The sequence below is a fragment of the Suricata suricatta genome, chromosome 15, assembly GCF_006229205.1.
Source record: "Suricata suricatta isolate VVHF042 chromosome 15, meerkat_22Aug2017_6uvM2_HiC, whole genome shotgun sequence".
NCBI classification, from domain to species: domain Eukaryota; kingdom Metazoa; phylum Chordata; class Mammalia; order Carnivora; family Herpestidae; genus Suricata; species Suricata suricatta.
This window is the reverse complement of record NC_043714.1, coordinates 68,470,811-68,486,152: the sequence shown is the minus strand read 5'-3', so window position 1 is coordinate 68,486,152 and position 15,342 is coordinate 68,470,811. Positions and strand designations below refer to the sequence as shown.

At 41.3% G+C, this 15,342-nt stretch overlaps 1 protein-coding gene across 3 annotated transcripts in view; it reads left to right on the top strand.

Moving 5' to 3' along the window:
* Nucleotides 1-15,342, top strand: part of ADCY8 (adenylate cyclase 8) — a 218,688-nt gene that overhangs the window by 42,550 nt on the left and 160,796 nt on the right. For all 3 annotated transcript variants that reach the window (XM_029923740.1, XM_029923739.1, XM_029923738.1), the window contains exon 2: nucleotides 5,722-5,871. In XM_029923740.1, coding sequence (XP_029779600.1) covers nucleotides 5,722-5,871 — 150 coding nt within the window. The remainder of the gene's footprint in view (nucleotides 1-5,721; nucleotides 5,872-15,342) is intronic.

Below are 15,342 nucleotides of genomic sequence, written 5' to 3'. Positions count from 1 at the left end.
TGGATAGTTTTTTGAGGAACCTCCACACTGTTTTCCAGAGCAGCTGCACCAGTTTACATTCCCACCAACAGTGTAGGAGGGTGCCTGTCTCTCCACACCCTCGCCAGCATCTATAGTCTCTTGATTTGTTCATTTTAGCCACTGAAAGCTCTTAATAATAAAGGTAATTTAAATTAAATATTGAAAGTTTTGAATTAAAGTAGACTTGCGTTTTACTTCATGTGTCATACAGGTTGGCTCATGCCATTAGATATTTTCATGTGATTTCATGTTCTTTCGTATATGCACACCCCAATTCATTCAGCCGTTTCCCCTGCTGCTGAAAATATGCAGTTTCCTTTTTCTCTCCATAAAGAAAGCTGCAGTGAACATCCCTTACCACAAGTTTCTGGCCCTATACTTGATTATTTCCTTAAAATAGATAACCAAAAGTTAGGTTAGAAGGTCAAAAGAAATGAGTAACATTTTCCAACATGTTGCCAATATGCTTTCCACTTCAGCAATGATTAGAATGTTTGAATTAAAAAAAAACAAAAACTGATTATCTTGGAGAGCCTGGCTGGCTCAACTGGTAGAGCAGGTGACTCTTGATCTTGGGGTCCTAAGTTCAAGCCCCACGTTGGACACAGAAAGTCCTAAAAACAAAACAAAATAAAACACAAAACTAGTCAGCTTTAAGATTTCGGTTATGCTTTTATGCTTAGAAGATTAGAGCAATATCCCCTTTTTCCTTTTCTGTAGTCTCATTTTCTACATGTAACTCTTAAATCTAGTGGCATCTATATGCATATATTTCGCCTGAGGTGACCATCAATTCTTGTTCCCCAGTAGTTGGCCAATTGTCAGCCAATCCTATTACTCATGATTATTTTTTTTCCACCAAATTGTTGAGCCATATGTATCAAAATGAAACCGCACTGTCTAGTCTCTTGTCTGTTTCTGGGTAGTGCACCCTCTTTTATCCCATTAATTTTTCAGTTGAGATTTTCTCTATGGCTACAGAATTTTACTTACGGTAGCTTGATGATGCCTCTTCCCTTGTGGCTGAGCAAGCCCCCCACACTCCTCCGCCCAAATCCCTTTTGTAAAAAACACCTTCGGTATTCTAACTCCTCTATGTTAGATACACTTTTAAATTGGCTTCCACTTGGGAGTATAATGTTGAATCTGTAAAGCAATTCAGGCAGTAGTTACATAGTTAACAATAGTGAGCATCCCTTTATCAGAAATGCCTCCCTTTTTTATCCTATGTAGCGTTACATACTTTAGTGTTTGTTGTTTTTTTTTTTCTAGCTCTCACTCATTTGCTATTGTTGTTGTCAAGGATATTCTTTGGTGTTTTACATTATCATTGCTACTGTAAATAAGATCGGTTTCACCATAGCTTGTAAATGATGATTAGTGGGACATAGGAAAGCTATTTATTCATTCAGCAAATATCTAGTACTTTTTGGTTGCTGAGCAGTTAAGAAACACTGTGCTGAGCACTCATCATCCACTGTGCTAGGTACTCGGTGTCAATCAATGGCTCAAACGAGCATCACCCTCACATTAACAGAACCAGTAATCCAATGTGACAGATAGGCATCAAACAACCAGCCAAGCAAATTGATACACAGTTGCAATGTGTGCTCAGTGCACAGCCAGCAGGGATAAGAGCCCCCCAAATCCTACTTTTATGTAGTGATCAGGGAGCATCTCTCTGAAAAATCTATAATGAAGTCCAGAATAAAGGACGAGAGAAATCAGCAAGGCAAGAAATACGGGGCAGTGTGAATCAGGCATAGGGAACATTAACATTGGCTCCCAGGGTGGGGAGGCCTATCAGAGGAGTAGAAACGAAACCAGACTGGTTGGAAGAAAATGAGTAAGGGGAGAAAGGATATAAAATGAACTTGAAGAGGATCAAGCAGGCACTATTGTCATGATGAGGAGTTTGCTTTTTCTCTTTTTGTAAGCAATGAATTTTATCAACCTATCAATTTAAAATCCACATTCTGGGATACATACTATGCGTGTGTCTAAAATTATACAACGTAGATAGTATAAACCCAGGTTTCAGTTTCTGTCCCCAGAGCCATCTACTGCATTGGGGCCTGCTTGGGATTCTCTCTCTCTCTCTCTCTCTCTCTCTCTCTCTGCCCCTCTGTTGCTCATGCTGTCTCTATCTTTCTTGCTCTCTCTCTCAAAATAAATAAATAAACTTATAAAAAAAAGGTTTTAATCTCAGGGATTTTTTTTTAATGGAAAGATACTGAATTTCATCAGTGCTGTTTCATCTCAGTGGAATGATTATATGTTTGTTTTGTGTTAAGTCGGCTCCAAACCCAGCACGGAGCCCAACGCGGGGCTTGAACTCACAACTCTGAGATCAAGAGCTGAGCTGAGATCAAGAGTCAGATGCTTAACTTACTGAGCCACCTAGGCACCCCTGATTATATGTTTTTGAAAAGCTGTAAATGTGAATTACATTAATTCAGTTGATAACATCATCAGATTCCTGGGGAAAACTCCTTGTAGCCAACTTGAATTACTTTTTCTATAGATTGATGGATTTGATTTGCTCGTATTACATGTAAGTATTTCCCTCCACGTTCATGAGTGAGATTTACCAGGTATTTTCCTTTATCCAAGAACCACGTTGGTTTTGGTATCTGGTTTTGCCAGCCTTACAAATTGAGGTGGGGATGTTTGCAATTTTCTTTTCCCTGGAAGAGATTACGAAACAGTTAAATTCTCTCTTTCGCGATTATTTGTAAAAGTACTCCAAAAACGACATCTGGGCCTATTGCTTTCCTTGTGAAAAGATTTTTAATTATGGTTCCATGTATTGATTTTTTTTCTCTTCTTTCTTGAGTCAGTTCTGGTAAGGACGTACTCTGAGAGTGCATCAATGCCATCTCAGATTTTTTTTTAGCATTAAACTTTATAACATATTTTTATTACCTACTAAATTCTACAATGTCTTTGTCCCATTTCCTATCCTTAATATTGCTTGTTTGGACCTTGTCTCTTTTTTTAAATTAAGCTTTTAAGAGTTCTTACTGTTTATTAGTTTTTTGGAAGGTGAACTTTGGACTTCATTGATCCTCTTTACTATATATTTGTTTTATATTTATTTTCACATTTATTTTATTATTTTTTTTTCCTTCCACACACTCTGGATTTATTCCTTTTTGGTTTTTGCTAAATACTCAGACTGAATGGCTAGCATGGGGATTTTCAGCCCACATTCCTCTGTGAGGACTACTAAATTTTGTTCAGTAGTATTTTCATTATGTATTAGCTATGCTTATTTCGATTATAATATATTCCTAGATTCATGAGTTATTTAGAAAAATATTTAATTTCCAAACACATGATGTTGTCTTAGTCGTCTTTTTAAATTTTTTTGCAAATTAATTTTATAGTAGTTAGTGACGATAGTCATATTTGAAATTTATTGAGGCTCCCTTCAGGTTTTATCATACAGTTCTATTTATAATTATTCAATATGTGCCTAAATAGAATTTGTACCATCTAGGTGTTGCATATACTGTGTTCCATTTCACATTTGCTGGTTGTTTGAACTATTCAAAGTGTCTCTGTCTTTGCTGATTTTTTTAAATTTTTATTTATTTATTTACTTACTTATTTTTGAGAGAGACAGAGAGAGAGAGACAGAGAGAGAGAGAGAACTGGGGAGGGGCAGAGGGAGAGGAGAGAGAATCTTAAGCAGTTTCCACACCCAGCATTGAGCCTGATGTGGGGGCTCAGACTAATTACCATGTGATCATAACCTGAGCCAAAATCAAGAGTTGGATGCTTAACTATCTGAGCGACCCAGACGCCCCTCTTACTGATTTTTAAAATTTGTTTGATCTGTTAACTACTGAACATTATGTGGAAAAAAAAGACCAGCGTGATGGTAGATTGGTAAATAATGCCACGGACTTGTATCTTACCGTGCATTGTGTATTCTGAGCTGTGTTGTTAAATGACTTCAAGTTCATAATTTTTATATCTTGCTGGTGAATTAATGCTCTTACCGTTATATAGTGACCTCATTCATCCCTCATAGTGTTTTCTTCCTTTAGATCTCTTTCATTTTATTTACACAGCAATCCCAGCCTTATTTTATTTTGACCTTTAAACTTTTTATCTCAGTGTGTTTGGGAAATGTATTTCATTTTATCTATCCTGAAAATCATTATCAGAACTGGAGAGCATGTCGCCTGTCTATGACTTTTTCCTCTGTTTCCAAGAGTGTTCTTGGTTTATTGACTTATCTTCAAGTTTAGTGGGGTTTTTTTCTTCTACCTTCTACATTATGCTGTTAATATCTTCCAGTGACTGTTTGGTTTTTAAATGTTGTGTTTTCCACTTCTGGAATTTTTGTGTGTGTGTGTGTGTGTGTGTGTGTGGCTTCTATGTCTATTTAAAGAGTTTCTTTGCATTCATTGCTAGCATATTTACCTTTACATCATTGTGAAAAGTTGTAAGAGCTACTAAAATTTTTGTCTGCTAATTCCAAATATTTCGGGGGGCAGGGTATGGAATCAGACTAGGTCTCTGTTCAGTTTTTTCTTTTGCGAGTGGGTCACATTTTCATATCTAGTCCTATATCACACAATTTTGCATTGTGTTCAGGACACTGTGATTGCTGTGTTTCAGATTGTAGATTCTTTAGGAAATAATGCTTTGTGTTGTTTCGTTTTTGTTTAGCAAGTGATTAACTTGGTGCAAATCAAATGACAGTATTGGTCTTTTGGAAGGCTATTCAAATCTCCCTTAAGTTCTTTTCCCATCGGCTTAATCATCTTCTGTCTTTCCTGTGCATATGTGGTTCAGAGAAGAGTTTAGATAAGAATTTAATGTTCTTCCACACTGGCTCCCTTCTTTTGGGGATTTGCACCTCTTTTTCTAGCAGCTTGAGTGGTCTTGAACTCTATTCTTTGTTTTGTCAGGCCACCTAGGTTTTCTGTTGGAGTTTTTGCTACCCTGCAAGGTACCAGCCATGACTTGCCTCCGACTAAAGCCGTAAACAATCAAGAAATCCACACGTGGCTGTTCCTTTCTTCCAAATATTGACTCCCTTCCAGAATCCCCCTGCTTTCCTTCACTGGAAAGTAGTTTGAAAGGGGGAACGAGTGAAAGTAAGAAGTCTAATTTAAGGGTCCAGCCAGGAGACTTTGGTGTGTAGGGTTAGAATAATAGCCAGGAGGATTAAAAGCAGTTAATGAACATGAGATCTTTTTTTGAGTTAGAATCAACAGGATTTGGATGCTACCAAAAGGCGCAAAGGCAAAATAGAAGAGCGCCATTCAACTAATAACTTTTCCTATTGCTTATTTAGTCCCTCTCCCTTCTTCCAACCTGCTTTTGCAATCATCTAAAAGGCTAACTGCTTCCGCTAGGGAGGAGGAGAGGTGAGGTGGAGTGAGGAAGAGAGAAGCCCCCCTAGTCTTACCTTAAGGTTCTAGTTCAGGTTCAAATCCAGACTTGCAGCGGGAGAAGCTTTAAATTGAATAGAAAGGTCCAGGGCAGCCTCTCTTGGGGCAGGGGGAGGATGTTTTACCCAAGACCTGAATGAAAGGCATGGTTCTGTTAGCCAGATGCCAAACATTTAGAATGGTACCTTAAGATATAACCTCGGGAATTTCTCTTTATGTTTTCCTCTCTGTCTCCAGACAGCTCCTGTTTTAACCATCTGACCGGCCTATGCTTACAAATGTGTTTTAGGTGGTGGCCCAGGCAGTGCTCTTCATGTGTATGAACACGGCTGGAATCTTCATCAGTTACCTGTCTGACCGGGCCCAGCGCCAAGCCTTCCTGGAGACACGGAGGTGTGTGGAGGCCAGGCTACGCCTGGAGACGGAAAACCAAAGACAGGTACCAGTTGGAAAGGCCTGGTGCGCCAGTTACCTCCCAGCCAGTCTGAGTTACACAGAGTTTTTTGCTCCCCAAACAAATCCTGACTTGGAGTGTTCTCTTCAAGTTTGTGTCATGGCTTCCAGAGTCTGAAGTAGTTATGTTAGACTTCTAGCTCAAAACAGGTTTGGCCTTGTTTCCCACATTCGATTCAATGCTGTCTACAAGAAAAAAGCGATTTGTCCCAGAGTGCTTTTCTGACACTTGGACTGACATCCGTGTTTGTGAACAAGGCTGTGGTTCCTAAGAACTGTTAACATCCTCATTTTTGAACCTCCTTTCTTTAAACTGTGGATGGTGATTTCAAGGAAGTATTTTCCTGACCTACTAATTCCAATTGTAGGAAGCTTAGGGAAGAATCTGGTATATTTGTGTTTCCTGATACCTCATCCTGATTTTCAGAGGAGGTTACTGACCGCAGCACATCTCAGGGAACATGACGACAATCCCAGGACAGGGGACACAGTAGGGAAAGCAAGTTGGGTTGGGTTGGCCCTGAGTTTCCAGCTTGAAGAGATTGAAATTCAGTTTCCTGGACATCCTGATTGGGCGGATGGTACAAGGATTTTAAAAATAGCTTTGGCTCTGAACTATATGTTTCCCCAAAAAACGAAATCTGCTTTTGAAAAAAAAAAGATTTTCCCCATGAAAATTATTCATATACTGTCTAAAACCTGTGCATATCTATCTTTGCCTCTGAAAAGCAGTTTTCAAAGACAAATAATGGGAATATGTGGAAAATTGGCTATAGAATCCACGTATAATCTAAGTTTATTTGCTCTGAGGAATTATGTGTGCAGTAGATATATTCTGTCATGTTAGGCTCTCTTTCCAAAATACCATGTCTGGGGGGCCTTGGTGGCTTAGTTGGTTAAGCGTCCAACTTTGGCTCAGGTCATGAACTTGCGTTTCATGAGTTCAAGCCCCGCGTCGGGCTCTGTGCTGACAGCACAGAACCTGGAGCTTGCTTCGGATTCGGTGTCTCCCTCTTTCTCCACCCCTCCTCTGCTCCCACTCTATTTCTCTCTTTCTCAAAAATAAACAAAGGTTTTTTTCAAAAGCCCAAAATGTCACATCTGTGGATACACACTTATTATATTGAGCTTTATGCAATAATAGTTTGAGAAATTATGAAGAGAGTGGCTATACCCAAAAATATGCCACATTTTCCTCATCTTAACTTGGTCAGCTCATCAGCAAAACATGCATCTTTGGAGTGAGTGCAGGTCTGTTTGATCATAAGTGAGGCAGGCAGGTAAGCACAACTGGCCAAAACTCAAGTCCCCACTGCCATATGCCATTGCCAGAGGCACAGGGGAACCTATCAAATTTCCAGACCCTACATGGACTCTATAGGATTCAAAACTATGAAGTTTCTCATTTCATGTCTAGAGCAATTATGCAACTTCATAATCGATTTATTATACTGGTCCTGAATATCCTCGTAAAAATAATGCAGAAAAATAACTTGAAATCACCTTGTGCAGTAAACACAAGTATCTTTCCGGGACGATATGGTGTGTTCTTCTGCAAACAGACGACTTGCCAGCCTGGCCCATCACTCTTTCCATTGGACATGGGCCAATTCAGAGAATGCCTCTGTATTAATAATTTATTTGACTGTTTTTGATGACCTGTTGCAACTAGACCTACAATTGTGGGCGAGTTGTCTGGAAGCTCGGGCTTTTATTGAGTGTTTATGAAGTATGGGAGGCACTGAAAATGGCTGCTCTATCATACCCGTAAGACTTTTCCTTCCTTGTCCCATCCTTCAAGTTGAGTGCCTTGGGGTCACTGTGATATAGGCGTCTTATTACATGACAGAGGGACCTTCCTTTGTCTTTTATACCCTTTGTTTTTTTTAAGTTGGGGAAGGAGGAAGGAAAGAATGGTAGACAGCGGTGAGAACCAGTGACAACTGGAATATAGTGAACAGTCCCTGGAGTTCATACATATCGTTACTACCTGGGTGGACCCCTGAAGCCAGTGAGGTCTCTGTCTTCGTCCCTCATCCAAACATGAGGCAATAGCTTCCTTTCCAGTTTTATGTTTGCCTCAAGTGGGACAATGTGTCTAAATCAATACAAAATTATAAGGCAGCCTCTTTATAAGAAAAGACTATCTTTCAGTGGAATAATCTTTGTTCAAAATATGCTGTAGGTTTGTTATAGCCCTGGGCTCACAATTATAATGATGGGATTCTGGTATATTGACCATTCCCTCCCCCCCTGAGGTGGTAGCTAAGCTAGCTGACGCTATTTGATTCAGTGATAAAATTAATTTCCATTTGGCTTCTGCTTCAGATCCCCATTAGCCCTAAGAACTCCCTCAGTGGTAGAGAGGCAGAGAAACCTTTCCAAAGAGACTGCTCAGGCTTTGACATCTTTGCTGAACTACTTACTATCTAGTGAGCTCGAGCAAGCTCTGAGCTTTGGTCGCTCCATCTGTAGCATGCGACTAATAAGACTCTTCCTGAAGAGGCAGCTTAGTGAGAAGTACTGTGTGTAGTGCCCTTGTAACTCAGTGAAGAGTTTCTATTAGCATGATCCTGCATGGTGATTCAAAGGAGTCAGCCGGCATAGCTCAGTCCCAAGAGGGATTCCTGGGAGAACATATTAGGGATTGGCTCATCTCCTTTGAAACCTCAGGTGAAAGTTACTCATTTGGAGGGAAATTAGGACCATGGTTTGCCTCACGTTTATAGCGACCGGAACTCAGCATTAGGTTCCATATCGGGTAAGATATTGTGTGTCATTAACAAATCCAACCCCATTTACCTCTTATCAGGGATGATTATAATACCCTAACTGTTCAAAATTCTATACCATGCAAAGCCTACCCTGAAAGAGCCTAAGTGACAGCAGATCCTTTTTCCTTGGGAAGTGATCCCAAAGGAGATTAAATTTCATTTTTCTTTGTACTTAAAAATGCAGAATCAAGACGCCTTATTCCACAGAAATGTTCACTTTCTGTGGGATTCTTCAAGAACTGGCTTTGTCTCATGGTAGGATACAAAGGAAATCTTTTAATGGCTTAATGTGTTCAATCATGAATTAATTCATTTATTGAGGATCTATTATGTGCCATGAACTTTGCTGAACATTGGGAATATAACGGTGACTAGCAGTTGGTTCCTGGTCTTACAGAGTTTACCAGGTCTGGAAAGGGGTGGCTGTACAAATGTCTATGGCATTAATGTATGGACCAAACCTAGAAGCTAGCTCATCGAGGGCTACCTACAAGAAATGATGCCTGATCTGACCTGTGAGTAGGATTAAGCTCAGCAGAGAAGCAGTGAAGAGTGCCACGTAAGGGTCAGCCAATACAAACACACAAAAGAAGGGAGAACACACTTTGTTCTGACAATTAGAAGCACTCCCACGATGACCTACTCCCGCTACTCACTTACACACTCATCCATCCATTCATCCATTCATGGTGGGGCTATAGAGACAGATAAAGATAAGTCCAGTCTGTCCTCTAGATTGGGCCTGGAGGGTGAGTAGAACTTTCATTATTGGAAGAGGGGGAAGAAAGACTTAGCAAAGATACTGATGACGGGATATATATGATGTGATGAAGGATGGCAACATGGGGAGGTAAGTTTTCTCTGACACCCCCTACTTTCTTCAATGGCATCCCGAATCTATTTTTTGAGTGTTGACTATGTGCCAACATTGCTCAATGTGCTGTGCGTACCCAAATGAAGATCTACTACACGTCTTTATGACACCTGCCACACTGAACCTTGATCATCACATGCTTGCTTGGTAGGGTATCTGTGAGCCCCTTAAAACTGACCCATGGCTCATTCCTCCATCGAGCCCACCTAGCAGTGCCTGAATGCCAGCATGGAGTGTATGGTTACACAGTGACTGAGATTGTCAATATTTAGTCGTGGTTTCTAATACATTTTCCCAAGAAAAGTTGTCACGCAGCAGCCACGGGATCAGTGGCACATGAGCCCTGCTGTCTCTTGCTCAGCGGGTCCCCTGGCATGATGAGAGGAGGTCTGGGGAAAGAAGCTGTTTCCTTGGACAACCCGAGGTTGCATGAGTGGTTCTATGGTCAAGAGCAAGCAGGCAGGGGAGATGAGCAAATGTGAACAGTTGGTGCTCAAAATGTCTACTAATGAGATTTTTTAACAAAGCTTTTTGAAGGTGGCTCTTACCATCTTTCCCTCCCAGAGCGGCTGGCACAGTGCCAGGCAGAAACTACGGAATGGGTCCAAGTGTTGACATGTTTCATTTAGATGGTTGGTATCAAGACATTGAGCACATACTGATTTTTTTCCTTTGGGCAGCGGAGGGCACGGCTTTAAAAAAAAATGATTTTGGGGCACCTGGATGGCTCCCTTAGTTAAGCAGCCAACTCGATTTCGGCTCAGGTCATGATCTCACAGTTTGTGAGGTTGAGCCCCACATAAGGCTCTGTCCTGACAGTGTGGAGCCTGCTTAAGATTCTCCCTCTCTCTCTTCTTCCCGCACTCACACAGGCCCTCCCCCTCTCTCTCAAATAAATAAACTTTAAAAATAAATAAATAAGGGGCACCTGGGTGGCTCAGTCAGTTAAGTGTCTTACTTTGACTCAAGTCATGATCTCATGGTTCGTGGGTTTGAGCCCCACATCAGGCTCTGTGCTGACAGCTCAGAGCCTGGAGCCTGCTTCTGATTCTGTCTTCCTCTCTCTCTGCCCTTCCCCCTTCAAATTCTGTCTCTCTCTGTGTCAAAAATAAACATTAAAAAAGTGTTTGAAACTTAAAAATAAATAAGTAAGAGAGAGTTTTCTCCCCAGTTGTCACCAGCATGGCGGATACTAAACATCTCTGGGTCTCTTGGTCTCCAGCTTCTGTTTCTGGAATCTGATTCCCTTTCCAAAAACCTGGTCTTGTTCAGAAGCTGGATAGTCTAGTGTTTAAGAACCAAACCTTCTATGTCTCGAAGATCTGGATTCTAGTCCTAGTTTCTGTGTTTCCTGACTGTGGAAACTTAGGTAAACTCAACTCCTCCTCTTCCTAAAGACCTTGATTTTGTGGGTAGAAGATGAGCATGAAGATTCTGCCTTCCTCCAAGCCTTGTGGTGCCCATTAAAAATGAACAGTTCTTAGCCCGAGGTAGAGGGTGTACACTGGCCGTGTTAAAGCCATGCTATGACGATAGTGACATTGATGTCACTCTTCTCTGCAGGAAATGGCCATGTTCTCTCCTAGATAGAATCTGACCCCCCAACACATGGCCCACCTTCCAGCCCCCATCATCTCTCCTCAGACTCTTTGCTCTCACAATCCCAGATGACCACCAGCCCCCAGAATTGCTGTTCAACTGCCCTATGCTGTTCGGTTCTCTCTGCCTGGACAGCCTATCTTCCTCCCCTAACGTCTCCATCCAGAAAATTCTGTGCCAGCATCTCTTCCTTCGCAAGGCTTGCTTTCATCTTTCCAAGTTGAGTGGAAATGCTTTGCTCCAGCATCCAGCCTGTCTTAATGTTAACTCTGTTCTAGAGCCTGTCACAAGTGAGGCCATTTACTAGTCTGCGGTTCTCTCTGTCCTCTACGGCCAATAAGGGGCTACGTAATGATGGCTTCTGCTTCTAATTCATATGGTTCTCGGGCATCCATCCAGCACAATGTGTGGAATAGAAGATCTTCTGATTAATGCCTGTTCAACTGATTTATATTGAATTCAGACTTTGGCCCCTGGGCCTCGCCTCACATAACGAGGGTTATGTTGTAATAATTCTCCTATGTGAAAGTAAAGGGATCTCTGCCCTTCAGGATCCCCATTGAAAACAGCATGGGGAGGGCTCTTACTCAATTCAGGAACAGACTGAGACAGGCTGAGCACACGTCATGTACAGACCTGTTAGGGGAATTTCCATCTAGACACTGAATCTGAGAACATCTCTCTTTGGGGAGTTGGATTCTACTTATCATAGTTACGGTAATCCCGCTTCTCCTCCCAAATGATCCAATGGCCCGTATTTATTTTTAATATTAAAATGAATTTATTGGTTTTCTTTTAGTTTGAGAATTGCCAAAACCTGCCTATGGTAGTGTTGGCATTTCAAGGTGTCTTTGAAGCTCTGGGGCAGTGGGATGAAGTTTCTGATGATGCTATAGTTTGCAGCAGTGGGAAGATTAGTATTAAATGCAGCAGATGTTTTAGCTGTGTTCAAGCAATTCTGTTTAACTTAAATATCTTTGTTAGACAACATTGGTGGGAGCTAGTGATTTGGACAATAGTGTAGGTGAGAAAGTTAGGTTTCCTACTGCATTCTGAGTTAATTGATTCATATTAGTGCCCTACAGAATCTAGGGAATTTTATATATATAATATATACTTATATGTATATAAATGTATAAGTAAATAAATTGTATACAAACTTATAAGTAAATGAATGTATATATATATTACATTTTTATTTTTTAGAGAGAGGGAGAGAGAGCACAAACAGGAGAGAGTCTGCTTATTATTCTTTCTCTCTCCCTCTATCACTCATGTTCTCTCTCTCTGTCTCTATTAACAAAAAACAAAAAGAATACTTTTAGTGCAGTCTGAGTACAGAACCATTCTAGAATTTTCTGTGTGTTTGTTTCAAGGCTTTTGCAAATGTTCCGGCCACACCTAAGTTGAGAGCCATACTTTAGAAGGAAAATGCGTGTTTCCTAATTTTTATTTGTGATACTTCAAAAGGAAGCTAAGTGATTCTTAAGTGTTTGACTTATTTTCATAGAAACAGCAGTTTGCTTTCTTTTCAGATTCATAGTTTGTTGTTTATACTCAATTAAACTTGGTGATAGCAGTAGCAAATACAACTAACATAAACAGCTTGGGAACAACATGACTGTCTGTCTGTAGAGATAAGACATAACTGAGGGCCAGACATGCATGGCGGAGTAGCTGGTGGCCAGCTGGCTATGAGTAGTTAGCCTGCGGGAAGCCTCTCTCCATCAGTTAAGTGTAATGCAATGACATTTTAGAAATTATTTCTAAAAAATCAAAAGAATCCAAACTGATCTTTTAAAACTATTGAAACTACTCTTGATTAGTGGTCATAGTCTACAAAGTTGAGACTGGCTGAGAACTTGGGTCTCTGGGCAAGAAGAAACACAGAGACAGAAAGGAGAGACCCTGGGGCCAAGTGCCATGTGCAGAAGGAGGCAGAGATTGGAGGTGACAATCTATGGCTCCATTCAGAGTTGAGATTGGAGACACCTAAGCCAAGGAACACCAAGGCTGCTGGTGGGCACCGGAAGCTAGGAGAGGTACAGGGCAGTTTCTCTGCAAGAGCCCCTGGCACCTGCCCACACCTTGATTCCAGACTCCTGACCTCCAGAACTGGGAGAGAATAAATGACTAGTGTTTTAAGCTACCTGCTGTTGTGGTGATTAGGAAGCCAGACCAAAGTTCCATTGCTCTTAAAATCCAGTCCATTTCTTACCTCTCTCTCCAGCCTAAACATTTCCTGGATAGAATTAGTCACAACTAGCCCTTATGTAGCATTTACTGAGTGCTAAATGCTATTTTTTATTTTGAAAGAGAAAGAGATTGAGTGTGAGCAAGGGAGAGCCAGACCAGAGAGGGAGACACAGAATCTGAAGCAGGCTCCAGGCTCTGAGCCATCAGCACAGAACCTGATGCAGAGCTCAAACTCATGACCTGCAAGATCATGACCTGAGCCAAAGTCAGAGGCTTAACCAACTGAGCCACCCAGGCACCCCAATCCTCTTTATATATACAGGTGACCCTTGAACAACCCAGATGGGTCTATTTTACACAGATTTTTTTCCCATAAATAAGGTACTGTAAATGCATTTTACTTTCCTTATAATTTTCCTAATAATATTTTTTTCTCTTGGTTATTTTATTGTAGGAATACAGCATCTAATACATATTATATACAAAATACGTGCTAATTGACTTATCGGTGAGGCTTCTAGTCAACGGTAGACTTCAGAACTATGTTAAGGTTTTGTAGGTCAAAAATTAAGTATAGATTTTCAACTGCTGAGGGATTGGTGCCCCAATTCTCACATTGTTAAAAGGTCACCTGGGAGGCTCAGTCGGTTAAGCATTTCACTTCGGCTCAGGTCATGAACTTGCAGTTCATGAGTTCGAACTTCGCTTTGGGCTCTGTGCTGACAACTTGGAGCCTGGAGCCTGCTTTGGATTCTGTGTCTCCCTCTCTCTCTGCCCCTTCCCCATTCTCGTGCTCTCTCTCTCTCTCAAAAATAAATAAACATTAAAAAATTTTTAAAAGGTCAGCTGTATTACTTTATTTAGTTATCAGCACAACCCTCTGAGGTGGGTAGTATTTTGGCCTCCATTTTATGGATGAGGAAAGTCATAAACAGAGAAGTTATATAATAAGTAGTTATGTTCCAGAGCTGGTATTTGGATCTTGACATGTTCCAGAGCCCATATACTAGCTATTACGCTCTGGGAATTAGTAAATTGCCTCAACATACCATGTGGCTCATAAGCCATGCCTCAATGCACATTGTGTCCTGCCTCAGGAGGGCCCTGCTCTTCTCTTCCTCATGGGAGACTTCCAGTGTGGGATGACAGGACCCCAACTCGCATTGGTCTTGGCAGTCAAACACATAACATCACCTCCTTACTGAGTATCTGAGACTGGTGTGCATTCACCACGGCAGGACTGGGACGTGACCTCTGAGAATACATGGAGAGATGTGGGACATCAGAAGAGTTTTCTTAACGTAGGGAAAAAACAGAGTGACGCTACTCAGAGCACACAACAGCCTGAGAAGGCCCCATCTTCCGGAGAAAACTCCATGAAGATTCTTGCTGCCATTTGGGAGAACCTGGCTGGGCCAAGGACAGTGTAGGGTTTCCAGCAAATTCCCTTTGCTTTTCTTGCAGCAAAAGAATCCTGGACTTTCCAAACTATTCTAAAGACCCCAGCTTTAGGCTTACCTACCCACCTTGTACACCAAACTGATCGCAACCCCAGGTCATTTTCCAAGGTGAGTAATCTTTCTCCAGACCCAGCTGTGACCTGCCTGAGTTCCATTTCTCACAGGCTTCAGGCAGAGATTGATCCAGGGGCCCTCCAGTACACTTGGTTGATTTCTTCATTATTTAAGGCTCAGCTGGGGCCCCTGGGTGGCTCAGTCAGTTGGGTGTCCAGCTTCAGCTCAGGTCATGATCTCATGGTTTGTGCGTTTGAGCCCCGTGTCAGGCTCTGTGCTGACAGCTAGCTCAGAGCCTGGAGCCTGTCTTCGAATTCTGTGTCTCCCTCTCTCTCTGACCCTCCCCTGCTCACACTATCTCTTGCCTTCTCAAAAATAAATAAAATATTTTAAAAAATTTTAAAAAGACTCAGCTAAGTCCTCAAAATCCAAACAAAATTCCATATGAGATGACTCTTTTCTCAGAGCCCCCTTCAGAGTTTGTCCTAATATTAAGAAGC